Raw genomic sequence first — 23,318 nt, forward strand, 5'->3', positions numbered from 1 at the left:
GCACAGCCGCATAGTATATAGCACAGCCACATAGTATATAACAGCCCGTGTAGCATATAACACAGTCCATGTAGTACATAGCACAGCCATGTAGTATATAACACAGCCATGTAATATATAACACAGCCACGTAGTATATTGCACAGCCACATAGTATATAACACAGACCATGTAGTATATAACACAGCCTACGTAGTATATAACACAGCCCACGTAGTATGTAGCGCAGCCCATACAGTATATAACACAGCCCATGTAGTATATAACACAGCCCACGTAGTACATAGCACAGCCCACGTAGTATATAGCAGTGTGGGCACCATATGGCTGAAAAAAAGAATTAAAATAAAAAATAGTTATATACTCACCTTCCGGCGGCCCCTGGATCCAGCCCAGGCCTTTAGCGATGCTCCCACCAGGTCCGTTTCCAGTGATGCTTTGCAGCAATAACCTGTGATGATGTAGCGGTCTCGCGAGACCACTATGTCATCTGGGGTCATTACCGCAAAGCATTACTGGGACCGACAACTTATGAGTTGCCCAAAAATATTGCAACTTGTTAAGGTGTTTTATGCCAGGATTTTGGCGTAAACACCTTAATAAATCAGTCTCTGTGTTTTCTCATTTTGAGAAAAATATAGATATTTCCAATGAGTAAATCAGTCCCTGTTATGCAGCTCATTATTCAGGCCTCATGAAAAACCTTAAAGGGTCCCTAGAATGGATGAAAAGCTGACAGCTCTGGGAACTTGCTAAGCAGAATGAATGCCACCAAGTCTCACTATGAAAGCACACTTTGTGTTTACAGGTTCTAATAGTTTATATATGAAATGTAGAAAATAATAAAGGTATTTTTTTCTACAAAAGACAAAATGTTTTTACAAGACGGTTATGTTAATATTAATAATAATATATATCTACATTTGCCCCTTCCTCATTACTTGTTTAGCTAATGGATCACTTGAAAGCAGGAATTGCAGATACATGTGGCCACTGGGGACACTATCAAATGAGAGAGAAGTAAGTATTTTTAATATAGAAAGATTTTCCATGCTAATAAGAATTTTACTTTTTAAATTAGAGATGTTGGTGACAAGTAGGGATGAGCGAAACGGGTCGAAAATATTCAAAAGTCGCCGACTTTTGGCAAGGTCGGGTTTCATGAAACCCGACCCGACCCCTGTGTGGGGTCGGCCTTGAATTCGGCGATCTTTTGAATCTAGAATCGGAATTCCGATACCGATTCCCGATATGTTTAAGATATCGGGAATTGGTATCGGAATTCAGATTTAAGTGTAAAATAAAGAATTAAAATAAAAAATATCGCAATACTTGCCCTCTGACGCGCCCTGGTACTAACCGGGAACCTTCCTTCCTTAGAATCAGCCTTCCAGGACCTTGTGGTGACGTCGCGGTGACGTCGCGGCTTGTGATTGGCCGCGCGGCCGCCCATACCTAATAGGAATATACTCACCCTCGGACACGCCCTGCTTCTTTCCGGCAGCCTTCCTTCCTAAGAATCAGCCCTTCCAGGACCTTTGGTGACGTCGCGGTGACGTCGCGGCTTGTGATTGGTCGCGCGAGCGGTCACATGGGCGGCCGCGCGGCCAATCATAAGCCGCGACGTCACCGCAAGGTCCTGGAAGGCTGATTCTAAGGAAGGAAGGTTCCCGGTTAGTACCAGGGCGCGTCAGAGGGTAAGTATTGCGATATTTTTTATTTTAATTCTTTATTTTACACTAAAATATGGATCGCAGGGCCTGAAGGAGAGTTTCCGCTCCTTCAGACCCTGGGAACCATGGAAACCCAATGCACTGCATTGGGTTTCGAGTTTCGGCCGACCCCGACCCCGACTTTTTTATAGGATCGGCCGATTTCACTCGACCCGACTTTTGAAAAAGTCGGGTTTCGTGAAACCCGACCCGATCCTATAAAAGTAAAGGTCGCTCAACCCTAGTGACAAGTATTTTCCAATATTACTGTACATCTATTTCAGTCCAATAGTGCACTGACATAGAAAGACATTGTTTTGTATGTCTGCTCACCAAAAATATTAAATCATATAGAATTATGCTATTTAGTCTGAGAACATCATGAGGAGCATTATATTTCTATACAATGGATTTACTGCTAATTCACGTATTGTGCTTGCTTTCCCATTCATTTTGATCTATTGTCAAAAGTTCACCCACTAGTAGTGTTGAGCGATACCTTCCGATATCAAGAAGTATCAATATCGGATTGGATTGGCCGATATCCAAAAAATATCGGATATCGCCAATACCGATACCCGATACCAATGCAAGTCAATGGGACACAAATATCGGAATGTAAATAAGCCCTTTCTGTCCTTCTACATCCTGTTTAGGAGGGGGGAGAGTGTAGGTGGTGCGTGGGCAGACACTGTGCATGTCTGTGTGTGCGGGCGGGGTCTGTGCGGGCCTGCCGGGGATCTGTACGGGCGTGCCAGGGCTCTGTGTGGCCTGCCGGGGCTCTGTGCGTGCCTGCCAGGGCTCTGTGCGTGCCTGCCGGGGCTCTGTGCGGGCTTGCCGGGGCTCTGTGCGGCATCCTGGGGCTCTTTTTGTGCCTGCCGGGGGCTCTGTGCGTGCCTACTGGGGCTCTGTGCGGTGTGTGGGGCTCTGTGCGGGCTTGCCGGGGCTCTGTGCGGGCTTGCCGAGGCTCTGTGCGGGCTTACCGGGGTTCTGTGCAGCGTGCTGGGGCTCTGCGCGGGCTTGCTGGGGCTCTGTGCAGTCTGCCGGTGGTCTGTGCAGGCATCGTCCGATGGGACTACAAGTCCCATCGGACGATGCCTGCGACAGTGATTGACACATTAGCCAATGATGGGACAGTAGTAGTCCCATCATCCGGCTAATGTGTTGAATGTAAAAAAAAACATACATACTACATACATTACATTCATACATTACATATATAATACATACATACAGACATAGAGTACATTAAACATAGAGTTCATACTCACCATTACTTGTCACTTTGTTCCCCGAAGCCAGTGTCATCTGTAAAAAAGATTAAAATAACAAACAACCAGTATACTCCCTGTCCGCAGAAATTCATGAGTGTCCCACGACGATCTCCCATGGAGAGCAGCAGCATCTGCTGATGCGACCGCTCTCTAGGGGCTCCAGGAATGCAATGACAGGAGGAAGGTATCCTTCCACACTGTATTCCTCCGCCGCTGTAAAAAAATAGTCCCTAGCCTCACTTTTGACATTGCTGTGTGAGAAATTTTCCCACGCAGCAATTGCCATAAAGTGAGACTTTGTCCTAAGGTAACCTCTCAGTGATGCACTGCAGGAGCCATTGTCTCCTGTCAGTGTGTCACTAAGGGTCCTATAGAGCAGTGACATCACCCGATGTCACTGTTCTATAGGGGAGATCGTCGTGGGACACTCGTTATTAATTGGACAACGACGGACAGGTAGTATACGGTTTATTATTTTAGGTTTTTTTGCAGGCGCTGAAGTATGGTAAGTATGGTTAAATGAAGAATATTAAAATACTTTTTTCCTAATGTGTGCATGTTTTATTAACCCTTTATTACTATTGGATTGTTGACGCTTCTCCATTATTAACCCGGCTTAATGTCATCTTACAATAGCAAGGTGACATTAACCCCTTATTACCCTATATCCCACTGCTACACGGGAGTGGGAAGAGAGGGGCTAAGTGCCGGAATTGGCGCATCTTACAGATGCGCCATTTCTGGGGCGGCTGCGGACTGGTATTTGTAGCCGGGGGGCCAATATCCATGGCCCCTCTCTAGGCTATGAATATCAGCCTGGAGCTGTCTGCGTAGCCTTTATGGCTATAAAATATATGGGAACCCCACGTCATTTTTTTGGGGGGTCCCACTATTTTAATAGCCAGTAAAGACTACGCAGACAGCTGCGGGCTGATATTCATAGCAGGCTACAAATATTGGTCCCCGGCCGTCGGCTTTCCTCCTCTGGCGCAGAAAATTGTGCGGGAGCCCATGCCGCTTTTTCCGTTTTTTTTTTTTTTAAATTCAACGCTCATTAAAGCCTCTTTCACACTTGCGTTGGTGCGGGTCCGTCGTTATGCGTCGGGCCGACGTAACGACACACGTTGTGAAATTTGTGCACGACGTGGGCAGCAGATGCAGTTTTTCAACACATCCGCTGCCCATTCTGAAGTCCGGGGAGGATGGGGCGGAGTTTCGGCCGCGCATGCGCGGTAGAAAATGGCGGACGCGACAGACAAAAAAACGTTCACTTGAAAGTTTTTTCATGCCGACGGTACGCCAAAATATGAGGGATCCGTTGCACGACGGACGCGACGTGTGGCGATCCGTCACTAATACAAGTCTATGGGTAAAAAACGTATCCTGCGAGCACATTTACAGGATCCGTTTTTTTCCCAAAACGACGGATTGCGACGGATTGCTAAAAATGCAAGTGTGAAAGTAGCCTTAGAAACATCGGCCTTCCTATTGTATATTTATGGATTTATCTATCTATAGATATATTTATAGATAGATATAGCTATAGATACATAGATATATCTATCCATATATCAGGCTGCTTTCACACATCAGGTTTTTGCCGTCAGGAAAAAACGAATCCTGTGGAAAAAAACAGATCCTGCGGAAAAAAATGGATCCGGTGGAAAAAAAGGATCCAATGGAAAAAACGAATCCTGCAAAAAAAAACGAATCCTGCGAAAAAAAACGGATCCGGTGGAAAAAAACGGATCCTGTGGAAAAAAACGGATCCGGTGGAAAAAAAACGAATCCAGCGGAAAAAACGGATCCGGCAGAAAAAAACGGATCCGGTGGAAAAAAACGGATCCTGCAGAAAAAAACGGATCCGGTGGAAAAAAAACGAATCCAGCGGAAAAAACGGATCCGGTGGAAAAAACGGATCCTGTGGAAAAAAACGAATGTGGTGGAAAAAAGGATCCTGAGGAAAAAAAAACGATCCTGCAAATGTGCCCGCAGGATGCGTTTTTTACCCATAGACTTGTATTAGCGACGGATCGCCACACGCCGCGTCCATCGTGCAATGGATCCGTCGTGATTTGGCGGATAGTCGGCACGAAATAACGTTCAAGTGAATGTTTTTTTGTCCATCGCGTCCGCCATTTTCTACCGCGCATGTGCGGCCAAAACTCCGCCCCATCCTTCCCAGACTTCAGAATGGGCAGTGGATGCATTGAAAAACTGCATCCGCTGCCCACATCGTGCACAAATTTCACAACGTGCGTCGGTACGTCGGCCCGACGCATAGCGACGGACCCGTACTGACGCAAGTGTGAAAGAGGCCTTAATGAGCGTTGAATTGAAAAAAAAAGCGGAAAAAAACGGCATGGGCTCCCGCACAATTTTCTGCACCAGAGGGAGAAAGCCGATGGTTGAGGGCCAATATTTGTAGCCTGCTATGAATATCAGCCCGCAGCTGTCTGCGTAGCCTTTACTGGCTATTAAAATAGGGGGACCCCCCAAAAAATGACGTGGAGTCCCCCTATATTTTATAGCCATAAAGGCTACGCAGACAGCTGCGGGCTGATATTCATAGCCTAGAGAGGGGCCATGGATATTGGCCCCCGCGGCTACAAATACCAGTCCGCAGCCGCCCCAGAAATGGCGCATCTGTAAGATGCGCCAATTCCGGCACTTAGCCCGTCTCTTCCCACTCCCATGTAGTGGTGGGTTATGGGGTAATAAGGGGTTAATGTCACCTTGCTATTGTAAGGTGACATTAAGCCGGGTTAATAACGGAGAGGCGTCAAAAAGACGCCTATCCATTATTAATCCAATAGTAATAAAGGGTTAATAAAACACACACACATTCGGAAAAAGTATTTTAATATTCTTCATTTAACCATACTTACCATACTTCAGCGCCTGCAAAAAACGTAAAATAATAAACCGTATACTACCTGTCCACCGTAGTCCAATTAATAACAAGTGTCCCACGACGATCTCCCTTATAGAACAGTGACATCAGGTGACATACTGACAGGAGACAATGGCTCCTGCAGTGCATCACCGAGAGGTTACCTTAGGATAAAGTCTCACTTTATGGCAATTGCTGCGTGGGAAAATTTCTCACACAGCAATGTCAAAAGTGAGACTAGCGACTATTTTTTTTACAGCAGCGGAGGAATACAGTGCTGAAGGATACCTTCCTCCCGTCATTGGATTCCTGGAGCCCCTAGAGAGCGGTCGCATCAGCTGATGCTGCTTCTCTCTACGGGAGATTGTCGTGGGACACTCATGGATTTCTGCGGACAGGGAGTATATTGGTTGTTTGTTATTTTAATCTTTTTTACAGATGACACTGGCGTCAGGGAACAAAGTGACAAGTAATGGTGAGCATGTAATCTATGTTTAATGTACTGTATGTCTGTATGTATGTATTTTATGTAATGTATGAATGTATTGTATGTAGTATGTACAGTTAGGTCCATATATATTTGGACAGAGACAACATTTTTCTAATTTTGGTTATAGACATTACCACAATGAATTTTAAATAAAACAATTCAGATGCAGTTGAAGTTCAGACTTTCAGCTTTCATTTGAGTGTATCCACATTAAAATTGGATGAAGGGTTTAGGAGTTTCAGCTCCTTAACATGTGCCACCCTGTTTTTAAAGGGACCAAAAGTAATTGGACAATTGACTCCAAGGCTATTTCATGGACAGGTGTGGGCAATCCCTTCGTTATGTCATTCTCAATTAAGCAGATAAAAGTCCTGGAGGTGATTTGAGGTGTGGTGCTTGCATTTTTGAAGGTTTTGCTGTGAAGTAAACATGCGGTCAAAGGAGCTCTTCATGCAGGTGAAACAAGCCATCCTTAAGCTGCGAAAACAGAAAAAACCCATCCGAGAAATTGCTACAATATTAAGAGTGGCAAAATCTACAGTTTGGTACATCCTGAGAAAGAAAGAAAGCACTGGTGAACTCATCAATGAAAAAAGACCTGGGCGCCCAAGGAAGACAACAGTGGTGGATGATCGCAGAATAATCTCCATGGTGAAGAGAAACCCCTTCACAACAGCCAACCAAGTGAACAACACTCTCCAGGAGGTCGGCGTATCAATATCCAAATCTACTATAAAGAAAAGACTGCATGAAAGTAAATACAGAGGGTTCACTGCACGGTGCAAGCCACTCATAAGCATCAAGAATAAAAAGGCTAGACTGGACTTAGCTAAAAAACATCTAAAAAAGCCAGCACAGTTCTGGAAGAACATTCTTTAGACAGATGAAACCAAGATCAACCTCTACCAGAATGATGGAAAGAGAAAAGTCTGGCGAAGGCGTTGTACAGCTCATGATCCAAAGCACACCACATCATCTGTAAAACCCGGCGGAGGCAGTGTGATGGCTTGGGCATGCATGGCTGCCAGTGGCACTGGGTCACTAGTGTTTATTGATGATGTGACACATGACAGAAGCAGCCGAATGAATTCTGAGGTATTCAGAGCCGCCATACTGTGTGCTCAGATCCAGCCAAACTGATTGGTCATCGTTTCATACTACAGATGGACAATGACCCAAAACATAAAGCCAAAGCAACCCAGGAGTTTATTAAAGCAAAGAAGTGGAATATTCTTGAATGGCCAAGTCAGTCACCTGATCTCAACCCAATTGAGCAGCATTTCACTTGTTAAAGACTAAACTTCAGACAGAAAGGCACACAAACAGCAACTGAAAACCACCGCAGTGGAGGCCTGGTCGAGCATCAAAAAGGAGGAAACACAGCGTCTGGTGATGTCCATGAGTTCAAGACTTCAGGCAGTCATTGCCAACAAAGGGTTTTCAACCAAGTACTAAAAATGAACATTTTATTTAAAATTATTTACTCTGTCCAATTACTTTTGGTCCCTTTAAAAACAGGGTGGCACATGTTATGGAGCTGAAATTCCTAAACCCCTTCATCCAATGTTAATGTGGATACCCTCAAATGAAAGCTGAAAGTCTGAACTTCAACTGCTTCTGAATTGTTCTGTTTAAAATTCATTGTGGTAATGTCTATAACCAAAATTAGAAAAATGTTGTCTCTGTCCAAATATATATGGACTTAACTGTATGTAATATGTATGTAGTATGTATGTAGTATGTATGCAATATGTATGTAGTATGTATGTAGAATGTTGTATGTACAGTATGTAGTATGTATGTAGTATGTATGTAGTATTTAGTATGTATGTAGTATGTATGTATGTAGTATGCATGTAGTATGTATGTAGTATGTATGTAGTATGTATGTATTATGTATGTAGTATTTTTTTTTCTTTTTACATGCAACACATTAGCCTGATGATGGGACTACTACTGTCCCATCATTGGCTAATGTGTCAATCACTGTCACTGTTGCAGGCATCGTCCGATGGGACTTGTAGTCCCATCGGACGATGCCTGCACAGACCCCAGGCAGGCTGCAGAGCCCCGGCAGGCACACACAGAGCCCCGGCACACACGTACAGAGCCCCGGCAGGTATGTAAAGAGCCCCGACACACATGCACAGAGCCCCGGCAGGCACGCACAGAGCCCACGGCAGGCACGCACAGAGCCCCGGCAGGCCACACAGAGCCCCGGCAAGCCCGCAAAGAGCCCCCGGCAGGCCACACAGAGCCCCGGCAAGCCCGTACAGAGCCCCGGCAAGCCCCCAAAGAGCCCCAGCAAGCTCGCACAGAGCCCCGGCAGGCACGCACAGAGCCCTGGCAGGCCCGTACAGAGCCCCACACGCTGCACAGAGCCCCGGCAGGCCGCACAGAACCCCGGCAGGCTGCACAGAGCCCCGGCACACCACACAGAGCCTCAGCAAGCCCACACAGAGCCCCAGCAGGCATGCACAGAGCCCCGGCAGGCATGCACAGAGCCCCAGCAGGCACGCAAAGACCCCCCACGGTCACGCACAGACCCTGCCCGCACACACACATGCAGTCTCCGCCCACGCACCGCCCACACTCCATTATAGTGCATCATTGCACTATGGAAGCTTCCGATTCTGGTATCCGATATCGCAAAAAATATCGGAACTCAGTATCGGAATTCCGATACAGCGAATATTGGCCGATACCTGATATTTGCAGTGTCGGAATGCTCAACACTACCCACTAGGTATCTGTTATTATTTTCCTTTGGCAAAAACTGTTTATTTGACCTAAATTTCTAAATCTAAGCTTTCACTTTATATAAAAATAATATTTATTCATGCGATTGTGGTTGGGGTTACATATATATAGATTTCTCATCCAACAGATGCAGTAATTGAAAAGAATTGCTGTACAAATAAATTCTTTAGAGAATTTTTGTAATTTACAGCGCCTTATTTGTTTCAGAAATCTTAATTTTAATTTCATGCACTTGGCTTCTTGCTGTAGTTTTAAAGTGAACCTGACAGCTGATACATGAGGCCCAATCCATGTTTCAGATGCTGGTTACATGATTTCAGCCATGTATGTTTGACTCTGAAACACTGAGACAAACTTTATAATTTGCCAGGGACCAAACTGCATGAGAGACTAGTCTGACAGGCGGGTGCACGGCACCATCGCCCTGCTATAGACACATCTTTTCCTATACACGTACACAGGAAGAGAACTGTCAGTCCCTGTCAGCAGGAAGGTAGAAGCTGCTGCAGATCACCCTCTCTCACTAGCCTACTGCGTGACTTGGACCCCAGCATCTTTTAAAGTAGTTTTTCTCTGAAACATCACAGCATATCAGAGTAAAAGGTAATCTGTCACCACCCGGGACATAAGTAACCTATTAATATTGGCATACAGGTGATAGAAATGTTACACTAGTCTTACCTGTATGCCGAATATTAATGGTCTTGTTGTTGTGAAATCATATTTTATTTCTGTATGCTAATGATGTCTGGAAGAAATCTCTTTCCTCCTGTCTTCATTATCATTCCACCCCCCTCCCCTCAGCATCAGTGTCCTGGTGGCCCCAGAATCCCATGCCTGCACCCTGCAGTAGTGCAATTACACTTACCTGTTCTGCCCTCCTATGTGTATTAGCTTCAGCATTCTTCAGCGCAGGTGATGGTATGCACTGCGATAAGGTGCTCCCATTAATTTACAAAGCAATGGAATTGGGTCCTCTGTCCCTAGTTGACGCTACCCACAGATTGGGATACATAAACCTGATGACAATGTAATGATGGTGGAAGCTCATGGATTGCTTACAGACCCCCAAGGATTACATGTGTTTATATACTTGTCTGTGGTACAAGTAGAATATTCCCATAGGTTGCAGTTGGCTAGGAAAGAGTTAACTGTAGTGACCAACCCCAGTGGGAGGAGGGAAACTGAGTGTTAGAGGCAGAGGCAGGAAGTTACAGGCAGTTAATGCAAGGCAGGAGTGCATAAGCCTCAGGGATAACAGGCTACTAAGGGAAAACATGAGCTCAATATTCGGGACAGCAGATTGCCGTAAATACCTTTCATGTGATTCCATCTAATGGCCAAGGGCAAACTCGAAATGGATGTCGGGGACCAGGGGCACACACAGCTTGCGAAGCTAGATAGAACGATGGACTTAGACTACATGTGGCGGAAGGTATCGCAATCCAGAAATGCTGCTAGAGGTAAGGAAGAGTCCCAAGGGCTTGGAAAGCCCTTACGAAACTTGATAGAAAGATGGACTCAGACTACATGTGGCGGTAGGTATCACAATCCAGAAATGCTGCTAAGAGGTAAGGAAGAAGTCCAAGGGCTAGGAAAGCCAGGAAGGGGGATATGCCACCTATCCCGAGAACCAGGGCTAAAGTTGCATCCGATACCTGTGGGAAAGATGACAACCCATTGGACCTTATCCTTTAAACCTGTTTGTAAATATTGTACAGACTGCTATTCTCTCAGTAAAAGTTTGGTTTTTATAAACCACGTGTCTCCTGGACTGTTTGCTGCCCTGGTTCCTTAAGAGGGATTCCTGAACTCAGAACAGGCCTGCTGGCCACAAGTAATTGGAAAGCACTACATCCACAGGAGCGCACCAGGACTGAGACACCCCTTGTCTGCAGGATGCCAGAGCGAGAGGGGAGCAGAGCTCGCCCATGACTACCTCGCTTGAGCACCTTTCATTTGGCATAGTTGTCAGAATGCAACTACCTCTCACAAAGATTGTTCTCACCTGAGGACTGGTGAGTTTAAGCAAAGCAGGGAAGATATGGCACATGGCACAGGAGGAAGAGCGCTGGAAAACATGTGGCCCAAAGTAGCGGCCCAGAGCATGGAGTCCAAGTTGCTGATGGCAGCAGTGAAGAGAAGGAAAAGCACAACCTATCGTGGGTGTGGACGACGTCTGAGGGCACAAAAAGAAGGATGGGCCTGGCGAAGAAAAGCTTGCTTGGAATAAGAAGCACATTCCGGAGGGAGGCATGGTACAGCATGAGGTGTGCCCGCTGTGTGTGAAAGTGCACTGGAAGAGGCATGGCTGGGGGTAGAGACCCCAAGAGTGAAGTGTGATGCAGCGGTCACATCATAAATTCGGGCTAGGAAGAGGCAGAGTTCGGCATCAGAAGGCATTCTACTCCATTTTGTCTAAAGTGTGGAGGAAGAGAGACGCACTGCAAAGAGTTCCCAGTGAAGATGGCAGAGTATGTCCCGGATCCTCATGACGTGCACCGGAGTCCAAGAGGAGAAAGCAATGATGAGATGGAGAGAATAGTTACCCCAGGGGCTGCAGCGAGCAGTCAGCCAAAGAGAGGAGCCGTCCCAGAGCCAGTTCTGCGGCCACCGGTACTACTGCAGTCAGAGCTGACCCAGCCAGATGTGAGATTCCAGACACACGAATTGGGGCTCATGTGATGGAACCAGATACCTGCAGGAGCTGTTCCTTCGGCAAGGGTGGGGGAATCCTCAGTGTTGACGGAGAAGAGGCTGTGGATCTGGTATCGGATGTACAGGAGTCGATCCGATGGAGAAATCGTGGGACTCCGAGGATGAAGGTGTTGCAGAGATCAGAATGGAAGCAGCAAAGGAGACTGATTCACGGTGGGTTGCACCCATTTCAGAGAGCAATCCACCAGTCATGGATGTCCCCTCAGAGCTTAGGGCACAGTTGGCGCAGCAAGCATTGGAAGATTGGAAGAACTCGGCCCCCCTCTGATTATCAACCGCCATGGGTGCCAGCGAATTATTCAGGGGCACATTCCGTCCCACCCTGAGGCTAAACCAAAGTGGATAACAGCAATGCACCCACCCCGGGATTCTAAGTGGAAAAGGAAGTTTACAGATACGTTCTTAAGAGGGTGGCTTGAGTGATCCCATGTGGGCAGGGGGGAGTCGGTTCAGGATTCCCAGACAAGAGGCCGGGTCCTCGAGTTCCACATTGTAGAGGCTTATGGATTCTTGCAGGAAGAATTCACTGCAGACCGGGTTTGCATCAGTCAAGATGCAGTGAAGCGGAATTATCTCCCTTCCCACCTGCGCAGCTTATACCCGGGAGAAATTGTGTACTTTGTTAAGTGCCAATGCCAGAAGGGGTGGTACACTGCAGCGGTGGAACAGCCATACACTTGGGAGGACACTCTTGAAAGGGATCGGGAGGTATTCACCCAGGCGGCCCAGCGGGAGGTGCTGCAGCAGCAGGCTAGAGCGGCCAAAGCGGCTCAGCAGAAATGGGTCAGGGAGGCTCCACAAGGATTTGCGCCTACTGTCAGGGGCGCACGTCCAACCCTAAAGAGGGAGAGTTGGATTGGCCTGATGAGAAGCCAGCATCTAGAGAATGACTGGCCGGAGAACAGGGACCCGTCCTAGAATCCCCAGCGGCAGATATGTTCCAGGGAACAGTGAGTGGATTCACCATGTCAGCTCCGAAGTCTGAGGTTTGGACTGGAGCTGCCACAGTACAGCTAAATCAGGAATTTAGCGTGGTAAGCTATGGGCCATTTCAGGTGGGTTGTGGAAATGCAGCTGCTGCGGAGGTTGACCCTGCTCCGGGGAAGTTTCCGGATCAACGTTGGAAGTGGAGGAGGCCACCATCCCCCACTACATGGGCTGCCTTTATGGAGAAGTGGAAGAAGGCCCGTGCTAAGCCTTGACCGATTCCGGAGACAACCGGTTATTGTTGAAGTAAAGTTGGAGAAGTGCTGCTGAGTTTGCCAGTTTGCAGCTTATCTCCGTTGGGGGCAGTACTCCTTTTCCCAGGAACCTGGACTGTTAAGATAAAGATGAAAGGGACTGTTTCTTTTTCCCTCTGGGCCAGAAGTGAGAGACTGTTTTATCTATAGGACTGTTTGACTTATAAGACTGTTTTCTTTATTTTGTTGCGCCTGTTGTGCCTTTTTCTGCTGGAATAGCGGAAGACGGTGCTCTCTGCGGGTTGTTGATATCTACCCTGCCCAAGATTGGCCATTGTGGACTGTCACAACAGGAAATTACCAAAGAATTGCCTAAGAATTTGTTATTAAAGGACATGGACACCTTAGTTCCGTGGTCCTTACCAAGAAGGACCGGTAGTGTTAAAAGGTTTTATGGACATAGACTGTTAAGTTACTGTTCCATGGCCCTTACCAAGGCTCTAATGAGGAGACGTCGAGGACAACTCACTGTCACTGTTTATAATAAATGGTGTTTAAACTTCCTTTTCTCTGTATTAACTTTTCCTTTTAAGGTCTGACATTGTCAGGGACAACCATGAGTAAAGTATGGGGAGAATGTAATGATGGTGAAAGCTCATGGATTGCTTACAGACCCCAAGGGTTAAATGTGTTTATATACTTGTCTGTGGTACAAATAGAATATCCCCATGGGCTGCAGTTGGCTAGGAAAGAGTTAACTGTAGTGACCAACCCCAGAGGAAGGGGGGGAACTGAGTGTTAGAGGCAGAGGCAGGAAGTTACAGGCAGTTAATATGAAGGTTGGAGTGTATATGCAGCAGGGATAACTGGCTGCTAAGGGAAAGTATGAGCTCAATATTCGGGACAGCAGATTGCCGTAAATACCTTTCATGTGATTCCGTCTAATGGCCAAGGGCAACCTCGAGATGGATGTGGGGGACCAGGGGCACAAACAGATTGTGAAGCTAAATAGAAAGATGGACTCAGACTACATGTGGCGGAAGGTATCGCAATCCAGAAATGCTGCTAGAGGTGAGGATGAACCCAAAGGGCTAGGAAAGCCAGGAAGGGGGATATGCCATCTATCCCGAGAACCAGGGCTAAAGTTGTATCTGATACCTGTGGGAAAGATGACAACCCATTGGACCTTATCCTTTAAACCTGTTTGTAAATATTGTACAGACTGCCATTCTCTCAATAAAAGTTTGTTTATTATAAACCACGTGTCTCCTTGACTGTTTGCTGCCCTGGTTCCTTAAGAGGGATTCCTGGATTCAGAACAGGCCTGCTGGCCACAAGTAAGTGGAAAGCACCACATACACAGCAGCACACCAGGACTGAGACACCCCTTGTCTGTAGAATGCCAGAGCAAGTGGGGACCAGAGGTCGCCCACAGCTACCTCACTTTGGCACCTTACAGCAGATTCACTTGTATGTATACAGAGACTGAAAATGTAACCATTGAGTTAATTCCGTCATATTTCTTCTGAACACAACTTTAACTTTGTCCTTATATATACACATTAAAAGAGGCTAAAAAAAAGGTAATAAAATGTTTCAGTTAATTATTGGTAATATTTGGTAATATGTAGAAATTTCACACAAAAATTTGTCTTTTAGGTTTAAAAAGGTTGATCACAAGTTTCTACGAAAAGCTCTTATCCGTGGAAATCAGCCTAAATCAAGCATTGTTAACCTTCACAAAAAGCTTGAAATTAAACAAGCCATTGAGATGACAAAATTTGGTATGAACAGAGATATTTCACAGACGTCATTACAGTGAGTGTTATTATTACTTGTTGGATGGACCCACCATAGTATTGTCATTGTACCAGACTCGTACATGCAGCACAAAAGTTTATTGTCATAAACATTTACATTGGCATTACCACCAATTTTCTGCCCAGTCTGGCATAAACATTATTAAACATTTCTTAAACTTTCTTAAATCTTAGTAAAGAAGTTACTACCTGATGCTTCTAATTTAAGGTACCAACTCTAATTTGTGAGATGGAGCATGAATGGGGACCCACCCAGCATTCCTCCAACCATAATTCCAAGATTACGCTACAATATTAAGGAAAGCTACTATAGAAAAACAGCAAAGTTTCTTCCATATTCCTCTATATTTTGCAGTTTTAAGGAATTGTGCATAAATAGAGAAATATTGCGGCTTTCTTCAAAAAGCAACATCAAACTGGAATATAAAGCATGGACAGATGTAGCAATATTCCTCAATGAAAGCAGTCTGTTTTTTCTACTTTTAGGATGTGATACCCTTCCTTAGGGATAGAATACCCCATCATAGCCATATCTCACCCTGAAATACATACAGTGCGTTAGAAAAAGTATTTGTACCATGTGAACTTTTCCCCATTTTTTCACATTACAACCACAAACTTAAATGTATTTTCTTGCGATTTTATGTGATATACTAACACAAAATAGTAATTAAGTATGTAGTGTAAAGAAAATATTTTAAAAATATAAATCTGAAAATTCTGATGTTCACTTGTATTCAGCTCAGCTCAGTCAACACTTTGTAGAATCACCTTTTGCTGCTATTACTTCTGCAAGTCTTTTGAGGTATATCTCTACCAGCTTTACATGTATAGAGGCTAAAATTTTTGCTCATTCTTGTTTGCAGATTAGCTCTTACTCTTGGATGGAGAGCATCTGTGAACAGCAATTTTCAAGTCTTGCCACAGATTCTCAATGGGATTTAGGTCGGGATTGTAACTGTGCCATTCAAATATGTGAACCTATGCCCCAGTCTCAAACTTTCTGCAGCTTCTAACAGGTTTTCCTCCAGGACTGATCTCTGATCTGTATCTTGCTCCATCCATCTTCCCATTAACTCTTACCAGCTTACCTCTTTCTGCTGTCACCACCATATTTGATGGTGGGGATGGTGTTGGCAGGGTGCTGTGCAGTGTAAGCTTTCCACCACACATAGTGTTTTGCAATTAGCCCTTTGGTCTCATCTAACTAGAGAACCTTCTTCCACATGCTAGCTGTGTGCCCTGCATGGCTTTTTGCAAACTGTAAACAAGATTTCTGGCTTGTTCTCAAAAATAGCTTTTTCTTTGCCACTCTTCCATAAAATCCAGATTTGTAGAGTATACAACTAATATTTGTCCTGAGGACAGATTCTCCCATCTGAGCTGTGGATCTTTGCAGCTTCTCCGGGGTAACCATGGGCCCTTTGGCTGCTTGCCTAGTTGGGGCTCTCTTTCTTGGGATAGGAGTTTAGGTGGACAGCCATTTCTTGGTAGGTTTACAGCTGTGTCACGTTCCTTCGATTTTTGGATGATGGATTGAACAGTGCTCCATGAGATATTCAGAGCTTGGGCTATTTTTTTTATTTCATAATCCTGCTTTACTCTTCTCCACAACTGTATCCCCTGACCAAGGGAATCCTTGTTTTTTACGATGCTGTTTGATCTTTAATGTTCTCAAACAAACTTCTGAGGCCTTAACAGAACAGCTGTCGTTATGCTGAGAATAAATTACACACAGGTGGATTCAATTTACCTTTATGTGACTTCTGGAGGCATTTTGTCACTCAGGATTTTATTTTGGATATCAGACTACAGGGGGGCTAAATACAAATGAATGTCACAATTTTCAGATTTATATTTTTAAAATAGTTGGAAAGCCGTATATAATTTTCTTTATTTCTTTCTTCCCAACTACTTGTTACTTTGTGTTGGTATATGACATAAAATCCTGCAAAAATACATTTAGGTTTGTGGGTGTAACGAAAAAATTGTGGAAAAGTTCATGCGGTATGAATACTTTTTCAAGGCACTATATCTATATCTATCTAAAAGACTTTAACAGTTTCACAACTGGGCAATTTTCTATTTTTCACGGGCTTGTTTTTTATGGGATGAGTTGTACTTTTGAATGACATTAATTGGTTTATCATGTGATGAATTAGAAAGCAGGAAACATTTTCCAAGTGTGTTAGAATTTTAAAAAAAGTGCAATTTCACAATTGTTTTTTATTCACTACATGGTAAAACTGACCTGGCAATATGATTCCCAGGTCAGTGTGAATATGCAGTTACTAGGGATGAACAAGCTCGGATAAACTGTTATCTGAGCATGCTCAGGTGCTAACCAAGTATCTTTGAAGTGCTCGAACACATGCAGGGAGTGCCTAACAAACAGGAAATCCCTGCATGTATTGCAGTTGTCAAATACCGGCGAGACATGTAGCCACGGAGCATTAAACATATTTTTCGAAGACACTCGGCTAGCATGTGAGCATGCTTGGATAGCACCTTATCGGAGCACATACGCTCATCACTAGCAAATACCAAATATGCATATTTTCTTTTATTTAAGCAGTGAAAAAAAGATTTTTTGCCATTTTGTGAGACCTGTAACATTGTCAATTTTATGCATATGGAGCTGTTTGGTTGCTTATTTTTTTGTGTTCTTGGGGTAGATACAATGTTTTGATTGCCTTTTATTGAAATGATGCATCGACCAAAAACGTAATACTGGCATTTTGTCTTTTTTTCTCGTTATACTTTTTACCAATCGGATTAATTTAATTTACATTTTGATAGATTTGACTTTTACGAACACAGCGATACCAAATATGTGTCTTTTTTTTATTTTTCATGGGGCTGGGAGGGGATTTTAACTTTTGTTTTTTTTTTTCGTTTTTTTAATCTTTTTACTGTATTTAATAGTCTACTTAGGGAACTCGAAGCTGTGGTAGTCTGATCGCTTGTACTTTAACTAGGACTGCATCATGATCTACTATGACCGCTAACTAACTGCTGGCTTTCACAAAACTATCATAATGACAGGCACAGGCGTCATCAGCAGACCCCTGGCTGATCCATGATCACATAACGAATACACCGATGGAGGGTGGAATGACGCCCCAGCGCGATAGTGTTAAATACCACTGTCAGAAACTGACAGCGGCATTTAACTGGTTAACAGGTGTTCCTGGTATGCAGTAGTTGCTATCCACCAAAAGTTGGCCAAGGAAGGACAATCAGTGACAAGACCAAGGACAACTAACCCTTGTGGATGCATATGGGGACGATAGCTAGCTTTTTTTTAGATCAATCTCATATACAGTGTTTACGGAAAGTATTCAGACCCCTTTAAATGTTTCACTCTTTGTTTCATTGCAGCCATTTGGTAAATTCAAAAAAGTTATTTTTTTTCTCATTAATGTACACTCTACACCCCATGTTGACAGAAAAAAAACAGAAATGTAATAATTTTTGCAAATTTATTAAAAAAGAAAAAAAAACTGAAATATCACATGGTCATAAGTAGGGTTGAGCGAAACGAATCGGACAAATTCAAAAATCGCCGACTTTTAGAAAAGTCGGGTTTCATGAAACCCGACCCGATCCTAGTGTGGGATCGGCCATGAGGTCAGTGATCTTCGTGCCAAAGTCGCATTTTGTATGACGCGTTTAGCACCATTTTTCAGCCAATGAAGGAGGACGCAGAGTGTGGGCAGCGTGATGACATAGGTCTCGGTCCCCACCACCTTAGAGAAAGCTATGACAGTGATTGGCTTGCTTTCTGCGGCGTCACAGGGGCTATATAGGGGCGTGCACGCCGACCGCCATCTTACTTCTGCCGATCTTAGCATAGGAAGAGGTTGCTGCAGCTTCATCAGAAGAAGGGATATAGTTAGGGAGGGAAGATTAACCCCCAAACTGCTTGTGCTGTAGCAATTTCCACTGTGCAACACCACCATTTGTTTGCAGGGACAGTGGAGGCTAGATTTTTGTGCATCAGCTCTGTAGCTTATTAGGCTGCCTTATAAGGCTCCCTGATAGCTGCATTGCTGTTTGCACACCACTGTGCAAACCAACTGCTTTTTTAAAGCAAAAATCCTGTTGCTCCTTTCTGCAGAGTTATCTTGTTTATTTGTCTACACTTTTGTGTGCAGCAGTCCTTTTTATTGCTGCCATACTTTTCCTGAGATCATTGCAGGGAGATTGAAATTGTACTACAGTCCTTGTATTTTTTCATACATCTTCCAGCCACTTTCTGCCACTTACATTGTGTTGTTTTATACACTGGGCCTGAGTTTTGGTTCAGTCTCCCCCCAAAAAAGGGAGATTCAAATTCTCACAAAGTGGATCTACTGCAGTCCTGTTAGGCTACTTTCACACTAGCGTTGGAATTCGGCCCGTCGCATTGCGTCGGGCCGAGATTCCGACGCTAGCATTGTTAGCGCCGCACAACGGGTGCAGCGGATGCATTCTCCGGCGCATCCGTTGCCCCATTGTGAGGTCCAGGGAGGTGGGGGCGGAGTTCCGGCCGCGCATGCGCGGTCGGAAAAAGCGGTCTGTCTGGAGCAAAAAACGTTACATTTAACGTTTTTTGCTCCCGGTGGTCCGCCACAACACGGCGCAACCGTCGCACGACGGTTGCGACGTGTGTCAATACGTCGCAATGCGTTGGTAATGTTACGCTATGGGGCAAAAACGCATCCTGCAAACAACTTTGCAGGATGCGTTTTTCCCCCTAAATGACGCATTGCGACGTATATAAAAAAAAACCCAAGTGTGAAAGTAGCCTTAGTTTGGTGTATATCAGCCAGCCACTTTCTGCCACTTACATTGTGTTGTTTTATCCACAGGGCCTGAGTTTTGGTTCAGTTTTCCCCCCCAAAAAAGAGATTCAAATTCTCACAAAGTAGATATACTTCAGTCCTGTTAGTTTCTCGTATTTCAGCCAGCCACTTTCTGCCACTTACATTGCGTTGTTATATACATTGGGCCTGAGTTTTGGTTCAGTCTCCCAAAAAAAAGTTAGATTCAAATTCTCACAAAGTGGATATACTTCAGTCCTGTTAGTTTGTCGTATGTCAGCCAGCCACTTTCTGCCACTTACATTGTGTTGCATTACAGGAGCTCGCTTGCCCTGCTGCTAGTGTGCTATTAGAAAGAGTCTTCAGTGCTGCTGGTTCAATACTGACCAAAAAAGGACATGTCTGGCTACCCAGAATGTTGATGACCTAACCTTCATTAAAATGAACCAATCATGGATTTCAAATTATTTTGCCCCACCTTCCCCTGCTGACACGTAGCTTGCCTGAAAAATGTCTTGCTTTTGGCCTCCTCTTACTGACTTCTCCAATACTGCCATTTGCAGCTGCTGAATGTCCACCATAGGCCATTTTTATACCTCCCTAAATGGGCTGACTCCCCCCACAGGGCTGTGGTCACCACCTGGCGCAAGCACCCGTGCGAGTGCCGTTTACCTGGACAGGTGGGTGCGCCCACTCTTGGGCGACGGCACTGGCACAGGGTCCCTCATAGTACAATGAAGTGTCTCTGACGGTGGTGGTGCACAACCAATGTCAGACACACCGTCATAATATGAGGGGCCCTGTGCCAGTACCGCCGCCCATGAGAGAGTGTTCCCCCCAGCTCGAACAGTGCTCTACCACTTGCAATACTTACCTCTCCCTGCTCCACCACTGTGTAGTCTGTGCTGTTAAATCCTTCAATGGCACTGCCAGTACAAATTTGTTGAAATGATAGATGATAGTTAAAATATACAGGGGCCCCGGCCTCCATTTAGACCAGTTAATACTTTGCGCCTACTACCACTGTCTGCTACTCAGCAGAGGAGCCCACCCCTGTACCTAGCTATGCCACCTGTTTATTTATGAACAATTTTTTGGCAGACATTTAGCCCACTTTATTATTTGGGCCTACTAACTTAGTCTGCTACTCATTACAATTTTCCGACACTGAGCAAAGCAATGTCGCCTGTTTATTTATGAACAATTTTTGGGCAGACATTTAGCCCACTTTATTATTTGGGCCTACTAACTTAGTCTGCTACTCATTACAATTTTCCAACACTGAGCAAAGCAATATCGCCTGTTTATTTATGAACAATTTTTCGGCAGAGATTTAGCTCACTTTATTATTTGGGCCTACTAACTGTGTCTGCCACTCATTACAGTTTTCCTCCACTGAACAAAGCAATGCCGCCTGTTTAGTCCTGTTACCAATTTTGAACTGCATTTATCCTACTTTATCATTTGGGCCTACTAACTGTGTCTGCCACTCATTACAGTTTTCCTCCACTGAACAAAGCAATGCTGCCTGTTTAGTCCTGTTACCAATTTTGAACTGCATTTAGCCTACTTTATTATTTGGGCCTATATCTGTGTTTCCTCCTCATCCCGCCCATTGCCCAGCCACTGCTAGATGAGTCTGCTAGTACATTGACCCAGACCACTACATTCCCATTGCACTCTACACAGCCAGAAACTGACCCTGCTGTAAGCCAGGTTCCCCTTCCCGCATACTATACCACCTTACACGAGGACAAAGAGGAAGGTGCAGATGAAAGTGCAGGTTCCTTCTTCAGGTGGGGGGGGGCATACTCATTGGCGACGTCACTGGCACAGGGCCCCTCATAGTACGCAAAAGTGTCTCTGCCAGTGGGAGGCACCACCCGCCGTCAAACATACCGCCGTACTATGAGCGGCTCTGTGCCAGTGCCAACAAGTGGGCCCCCCCTGCTTGCTCAGGATCACAGCACTTGCAAAGTTGAAATACTTACCTCTCCCTGCTCCACCGCCATGACGTTTCCTGGGCCCACGAAAATCTTGAGCCAGCCCTACCCCCCCACAACTTTAGCCAAATGACCCCCAGTTTTCAATGCCTAACTATTATTATAAAGTAAATTAAGATTGACAAGCTTAAGTAATAAGAACTAATGTTTTTGGCATTAAAATGGGCACTGTAGGTGTTTTCCTGTCCTCCACTCACTGCCGACTTTGATTCCCCATTGATTTGCATTGGGTTTCGTGATTCGGGCGGCCCACGACTTTTCGCCGATTTCACCCGACCCGACTTTTGACAAAGTCGGGTTTCGCGAAAACCCAACTCGATCCGAAAAAAGTAAAAGTTGCTCAACTCTAGTCATATGTATTCAGACCCTTTGCTCAGTATTGAGTAGAAACATCCTTTTGAGCTAGTACAGCCATGAGTCTTCTTGGGAATGATGCAACAAGTTTTTCTCACCTGGATTTGGGGATCCTCTGCCATTCTTCCTTTGCAGATCCTCTCCAGCTCCGTCAGGTTGGATGGTGAACGTTGGTGAACAGCCATTTTCAGGTCTCTAAAGAGATGCTCAATTGGGTTTAGGTTAGAGCTCTGTCTGGGCCAGTCAAGAATAGTCATAGAGTTGTTCTGAAGCCACTTCTTTGTCATTTTAGCTGTGCTTAGGGTCATTGTCTTGTTGGAAGGTGAACCTTCGGCCAAGTCTGAGGTCCAGAGCATTCTGGAAGAGGTTTTCATCCAGGATATTTCACTGTTGGTATTGTATTGGGCAGGTGATGAGCAGTGCCTGGTTTTCTCCACACATACCGCTAAGAATTATCACCAAAAAGGTCTATCTTCATATCATCAGACCAGAGAATCTTATTTCTCATAGTCTGGGAGTCCTTCATGTGTTTTTTAGCAAACTTTATGTGGGCTTTCATATGTCTTGCAATGAGGAGAGGCTCCATCAGGCCACTCTGCCATAAAAGCCCGACTGGTGGAGGGCTGCAGTGATAGCTGACTTTGTGGGACTTTCTTCCATCTCCGTACTGCATCTCTTGAGCTCAGCTACAGTGATCTTGGGGTTCTTCTTTACCTCTCTCACCAAGGCTCTTCTCCCCAATTGCTCAGTTTGGCTGGATGGCCAGATCTAGGAATACTTCTGGTGGTCCCAAACTTCTTCCATTTAAGGATTATGTAGGCCACTTTGCTCTTAGGAACCTTGAGTAGTGCAGAAATTCTGTTGTAACCTTGCCACAACTCTGTCTCTGAGCTCCTTGGCCAGTTCCTTTGACTTCATGATTCTCATTTGGTCTGACATACACTGTGAGATGTGAGGTCTTATATAGACAGGTGTGTACCTTTCCAAATCAAGTCCTATCAGTTTCATTAAACACAGCTGGACTCCAATGAAGGAGTAGAACCATCCCAAGAAGGATCACAAAGAAATGGACAGCATGTGACTTAAATATGAGTGTCTGAGCAAAGGGTCTGAATACTTATGACCATGTGATATTTCAGTTTTTCTTTTTTATTGAATTTGCAAAAATGTCTACATTTCTGTTTTTTTTCAGTCAAGATGGAGTGCAGAGTGTACATTAATATGAAAAAAATTAACTTTTTTTAATTTACCAAATGGCTGCAATGAAACAGAGTAAAAAATTAAAAGGTGTCTGAATCCTTTCCGTAC

The 23,318-nt window shown here is 44.8% G+C and overlaps 1 protein-coding gene across 1 annotated transcript in view; it reads left to right on the top strand.

The window, feature by feature from the left end:
* The window catches only part of SLC9A4 (solute carrier family 9 member A4), a 126,819-nt gene that overhangs the window by 71,100 nt on the left and 32,401 nt on the right, over positions 1-23,318 (top strand). The window contains exons 7-8 of the mRNA XM_069757626.1: positions 950-1,020; positions 14,688-14,846. Of these exons, the coding sequence (XP_069613727.1) occupies positions 950-1,020; positions 14,688-14,846 (230 nt within the window). The remainder of the gene's footprint in view (positions 1-949; positions 1,021-14,687; positions 14,847-23,318) is intronic.

This window comes from Ranitomeya imitator, chromosome 3 (assembly GCF_032444005.1).
Source record: "Ranitomeya imitator isolate aRanImi1 chromosome 3, aRanImi1.pri, whole genome shotgun sequence".
Taxonomy (NCBI): Eukaryota; Metazoa; Chordata; class Amphibia; order Anura; family Dendrobatidae; genus Ranitomeya; species Ranitomeya imitator.